General features: G+C 31.3%; 1 protein-coding gene across 1 annotated transcript; it reads left to right on the plus strand.

Moving 5' to 3' along the window:
• Positions 1–5,954, plus strand: LOC134256520 (uncharacterized). Its single transcript, XM_062739178.1, has 7 exons — positions 1–92; positions 2,754–2,819; positions 2,913–3,174; positions 3,736–3,834; positions 4,642–4,683; positions 4,921–5,244; positions 5,653–5,954. The coding sequence occupies exons 1-7, from the start codon at positions 59–61 to the stop codon at positions 5,741–5,743; spliced, it is 918 nt and encodes a 305-aa protein (XP_062595162.1). The 5' UTR covers positions 1–58; the 3' UTR covers positions 5,744–5,954.

The following is a 5,954-nucleotide window of genomic DNA, read 5'->3' on the forward strand; positions in this document are numbered from 1 at the left end:
GAGGACTTAACACAAATTTCGATGTAAAGTAAAAGATCACAGTTTTAAAATCTCCGAGATGAATTTTGACGGATCAAAAAGTTTTCTCGTCTGTAAGTATCTCTATTGTTTCTTCTTTTGATTCAAATTTAAAAAGAATATAATTATAAGAATTCATTTTAATCACATTTTTATTTTATAATTTTTCTTATAAATTTAAAAGATAAACTTTCGTTATGTTCATATCTAATATTTTAATGTAATACGTTCATACCAAGTTACTGATAAGAAATTAAACTACTGGGATATTTTGGACGAATTAATTGGTAAAATGGGCGAGAAAAGAAAACATCAACAACTTTCAAAAGTTTTAATGTCAATTGAAAAATGACTTTAGTAATAATTCCAATTTATTACAAAATAAGATAACCTTTTTAATTTTTTTTCTACAACGTATATAAGGGCACGTTAACTTAAAACATATATAAAAACATCATTTTTTTTTGGTCGATTCTTGGAAACAATACCACTAAAAATTTTATATATTATTCATAAATCCGAAAGTGGAATGTAAAGCAATAATTATTTTTATATTAAAAAGAATCTTTTGTCCTTATTGCATGAACTGTGTGTATTTCTACTCATTAATCAAAGCAAGACAAAAAAGTGGGTTTTCAATTACTAGTAGTTGTCTTTCAATACAAACTCCATTTTAACATCTTGTATATTTCCCATCAATTTGGAAAAACGTGCATGTAGCTTCTGTGATCATAAAAAAAGTTTTATGAGCAAAATAACCGTTGAAGGAAATGTAATATCGTGCATAAAGTTAGCGAAGATATTCGTTAACAAGCACATGTCCTTCCAGGTAAATTGAATTAATTAAATATCAGTGACATTGCCCCTGCCCGTTCCCAATCCTGTCTCTATCGCTGGCCTGCCTTTCACCCCCGGGCCGGACCATTATACGGTGATACACATCTGTTTTGACGGTCCTTTGTTTCTCAACCCCAGGCCATTGTTTTATATAAAAAAGAATGTGCACTGTTAACTGTGATACTTGGCTTTGTGTTATAAGATTCCGTTTATTGTCAACCTGTAAAAAATGTCTGATGAATTAATTAATGGCTAGTTATTTTTGCATATGTACAAATGTTGGAATATATCTGCAATTTAAGAGAGAGTTGTCCAAAATACAGTACATGTTTAAGACTGGATTATCCAAAAGTATATTATACTCCTCTATAGTATGGTTAACATAGTTCTCGCTGGCTTTTTAACTTGTATTCTGAAAAGTGACATAGAATTTGTGTATTGAAAATGACATACTAGAAATTCTCTGTAAAGAGTCCATTTCACAAAAAATATTTTCATTTTACAATAAACTACAAAAATTATATTTAGATGGTTTAGATAGATATATATTTTATAGGAAGTTCGACCCGATTCAGGGTTTAAAGTGCGTTATTGGAGACGGGCAAACATGTAGATTAAGTCCATCTTTTAGGCTCATTTAAAAAATCCTTTGAAATATACAGGTTCAAGTACTATTGGATTACAATATTGATAGAAAAGCAAGAAGAATGTGTATTAAAATGATGGGGTAACAAAATCAGATAGGCCTAATTTTAACACATTTCGTTCTGGTTTTAAGACTTTATAAGGTACAACGTGTACTGTTAATCAAAGTACAGGATAAATACCACAAACGTTTTTAAAAATCAGCTATATCATCTACATATTTATATATACAACTAATTGATTAATATACAAATATGTAACTCATGTGCAGGAGGTGAATCTTATGGTATTTTCTGGGTTAAGTAGGAGAATTTTGAAAAAAATTGTCACAATTTCAAAAACAAGTGCAAAATTTTGTATAGATTACGATTAAGAATTATAAGAAACGATACAAAGTAGCTTATCTAAAGACCAGAGAAAACGTACACTATCCTTATATTTTGGAGAGTTATTAATGTCATATCCATTCAGAATCAGTCAAAAATATAAATCAATCGAATTTTTGTTTATGGTACATGTTTGTTCCCATAAGAACTTAGATTTAATTTTAGACTTTTACGCCTAACTCTGAAATTAAAAATAATCTGACATAATGTTTTCAGTGTATAATAAGGAATGTCCCCAGCCTTATGATTTGGCAGACATCAATTTTGGCAATGTCCACAATATAAAGTCATCTAAAAATGGAAATAAATTTTACTTATACCCATTGTCTTTTCACAAAATTAGTAACTCCATAATCGAAAGGAAGTAATACAAATGTCGTTTATTGATTTTCAATCTAAAGTTGAAAAAAATTACATGGCAAATTTATTTATCGTAAATTCCTTTTTAAATTTAGATTGAAAATTAGTAAACAACACGCACATGTGTCTTGATATTCATGTTTATTTATTATCGCATAATCCTTTGTATGCATAAGAGAGAAAAATAACGCAATCAATAATCATACATTAGACAATCAGAGTGATTTGAATCCATATAATGTAGATCACTAAATTTTCGTAAAACCTTATTTTCGCGAGATAGCCATTGACTTTTAATAAGCGAGACAAAATTTTCACGAATTGTGGTTATTGCTCTGTACAATCTTAAAGGAATGCTAATATATGCGATAATTAAATTTTCGTGAGCACATCTTTTCGCGTAAATACGCGAAAATAAAGTCATTGCCAATAATAAGTGATTTACAGTATAAATAACAGTATAAATTTTATAATTTCATTTTCTGTCATTCATTTTCTCGATTTTAGCGGACCTGTTTGACAACTATGCTGACCTTATGGCTGATCCGTCTTGTGTTTGCAGTGGGGGCTTTGGTAAGTAAAAAAAATCTTTTACTATTTAAAGGCATACGGCAACACAAGAGAAGTTTTATCAAAATTTTTATTATTTTCTTCTCCATTGTCTAGCCACTGTTGACAAAATCGACACAGTCCCTGTTGTGCAAGCCACGGCTCCTGCGATTGGTGGATTAAGTCATGACGACACAGCCATTTTGGCGGGAATTTTGACCGGGCTTGCTACCTTCCTGTTTCTTGCCTTGCCCATTCTTTGCTGCCTTTGCCCACTTCCGTGTTGCCCATGTTGCGGCGGAGGAGCAGCCGGGGGTAAGAGCAAGAGGACAGCTGGTGCTATCGGAGCGGCTAAAGTCAAAGAAATGGAGACCATCAGGTAAAACATTTGCTAACAAACAGTCAATAAATAGTCCAGCATTGTGTTCACCTCTGCGAGATGACAATGAAATAAAAACTCGAAATAAGATCTACAATGTAGTTTAGCTCTTAGTCACGTGTGCATAAGTAAGAAAAGGAAGCAAAGTATATGTACTTACTTTTACACAATGTATACTTTATTCGTTTTCTTCAATGTGGTGAAATAGAAGCTGATAGAATTAAATAACTTTATATTTTGCTACATGTACATTTTTGTCAATATTACAAGGGTTGGGATAAAACTATTGAATATTAATGAAAGATAATAATGTGGATCTAAAGAATAATTTTTTAGATTTGAATTGAGAAAATATATTTTGTAAGTGAAATAAATGTACTCATTTGACCCTTCCGACATTCATACCAAAATTTCCTCAATCATATACATGTGGTATAATTATTTTTCCCAATTACAAGTACATGTACAATTTTTTCAAAGTCGTGAAGTGTAAGCATATTCCTCTACATGTACATTGTGTTAAACCTTTGAAAAATTGATTTATCTTTCTTTATTTTCTAGTCATAGGAGTACGGATGTGGATTCGGTTCACAGTTTCCGGACCTTTAATAAGGAATGGGACAAACTGGATAAATACGACTACGACAATCTGTACGAAGTGTGAGTATTTGTCAATAATAGAAAATGATGTTTATAAAACACAATCATGACTAATTAAGATGATTAACAAATCGAAAGTGAGTTTGAAAAATTAAAGTACGAGATATTGAACTGGTTGAAAAGTTTTGCCAGAAAGTTTTTAGAAATTATTATTTTTAAAAAAATGAAAATAAAATAAATCTATTTTTTGTAAGTGTAGATCAAGGGTCTTTGTAAAAAATGTTCGTTTTGTATTTTAAACAAAGTACATGTATTCAATGAAAAGATGATTGAGGTAGATGTACCAAAAAATTTTTTAAAAATGTTTTTGTAACATGTATTAGTATGGTTAACATGTTCTTATAGCTGATGCAGTCAAATCTATGTGAATTTGTGCCACCAGCATTACGTAAATCATATTATAAAACAATTTGACCGTGTTCCAACATTTGTAACATTTGATATGCGTGTGTTAGTACCTTTAAGTAAAAAAAAAAGCAAATTTGGCACAATGCGTCCATATGTAGGCTGAATAAATATTACAGCTTTGGGGCTAAATAGAGATGACGCTGAGTCATACATGTAATGAAACTTTTATCAGGTACTTGAGTTATTGTTTCTTTTTTTAATTTGTTCATTTGACTTTTTTTTTGCTCCAAAAACAATGTCCATTGAAAATAAAACGAAGTGTAAATACATTTAAATCCTAAATATCAATTTCAATTTACTAACATTCGTTTCATACATATCTTGTTTTTCGCCTTATTTATAGGCTTTCAAATAAGCGAAATATGATATTTATTGATCCATTTGTAACGTTTGTTGCAGGGACATGAAGCTTCCGCGAGCGTGGTTGGAATCTCTTAGAGGGTAAGTAAATTTGTAACCTTGTAGGGGATTTGCGGATAAAAATATTAACATATATAATGAATTATTAATAAAGATTAAAAGAAACATACATTTAAATTAGCAAATCAGGTCTTATATTTTAAGCAACAATTTTTTTTGTGGTATTGTGTTTGTTGTTTGGGGATATAAATTTTCATTTAAGACTATTTTTGCTTTATATGGTTTATATGGAACTTACATATGTATTTTCGTACACAGCGTCCCTAACGACCAGATTGATTCCAAGTTGCGTGAACTGGAGAGCGGGTGGGAGGGGCAGGATGTCCGGAACTACGAGCTGGAGGCCCTACGTCACGAGAATCTCCTGCGGCACGAGAATATGATGAACGCAGATGCCGGTTATCAGTCCGGAACCGGTTCTGTAGGCTACAGTAACGCCGCCTACCGGGGTGACGGATACGCGGAAGGTATGGGATCCATGGGCGGAGGAATCGAAATTGAGCGCACTCGGCAAATCAACATCACCACGGCCGCATCACAACTTCCGGAACAAGAGTACATCATGGAAAGAGAATTCCGACAGTAAGTATAAACGTACTTTTACAAAATTCTTCTAAAACAATATATTCTACTTGGATATTATGTAATGGACTTGATGTTATGTAAAATAAAAGAGATATTCAAAAATATACCCAGTCTTTATATTCTTTATTTATTCCTGATCAAACTTCTAGCCATGTCTCTCAATAAAGTTTACGTTTTAGAATAATTGAATAATATACACAGTCAGATATTTTATGATAATCCGAAATGTATTAAACTATACGTTTTAATGCAGTATAACAGACATACTGATTTTAAAAGAATAAATTTAAACAAATGCTATTGAAATATTTCATTTGCATTATTTTTTTTCTCTCATACTTCTTTTGAGCAATTAAATCAGTTTATCTATGCGTGATATCATCATCAATTTTATATCTTTTTCAGAGAGTTGGGTGGATTGGAAAATGACAATTTTGAGAAGATTTACACCACCTACCGGCGGCTGCTTAACGACTCAAAGCAGACCTCTTTCTAAAGAGTTTCCACTTCCGGGAGAAAATTTATTCTTTTATTTCGTATAAATCGTGCTTACCAAGTGCTTTACAATGCAATCTGCGTTTAACAATTTCTTGTTTCTTATTTGTCGATATGTATATATTTACTTTTAGATTTAGTGCGTTAAATTTATAAAATGATTGTGCCCAGCATTTGTAGATCACTTAAGTTAGAAACAAATATCTTGATTT

This window comes from Saccostrea cucullata, unplaced genomic scaffold (genome assembly GCF_032062105.1).
Source record: "Saccostrea cucullata isolate Sc308-1 unplaced genomic scaffold, CSIRO_AGI_Scuc_v1 ctg2122, whole genome shotgun sequence".
NCBI lineage: Eukaryota > Metazoa > Mollusca > Bivalvia > Ostreida > Ostreidae > Saccostrea > Saccostrea cuccullata.

Excerpts from the sequence above, each read along its gene's own strand:
- LOC134256520 (XM_062739178.1), top strand. The coding sequence starts at position 59 with ATGAATTTTGACGGATCAAAAAGTTTTCTCGTCT. Across the intron at positions 3,835-4,641 it reads TACGACAATCTGTACGAAGT|GGACATGAAGCTTCCGCGAG; the intron begins GTGAGTATTTGT and ends CGTTTGTTGCAG. Across the intron at positions 5,245-5,652 it reads ATGGAAAGAGAATTCCGACA|AGAGTTGGGTGGATTGGAAA; the intron begins GTAAGTATAAAC and ends TATCTTTTTCAG.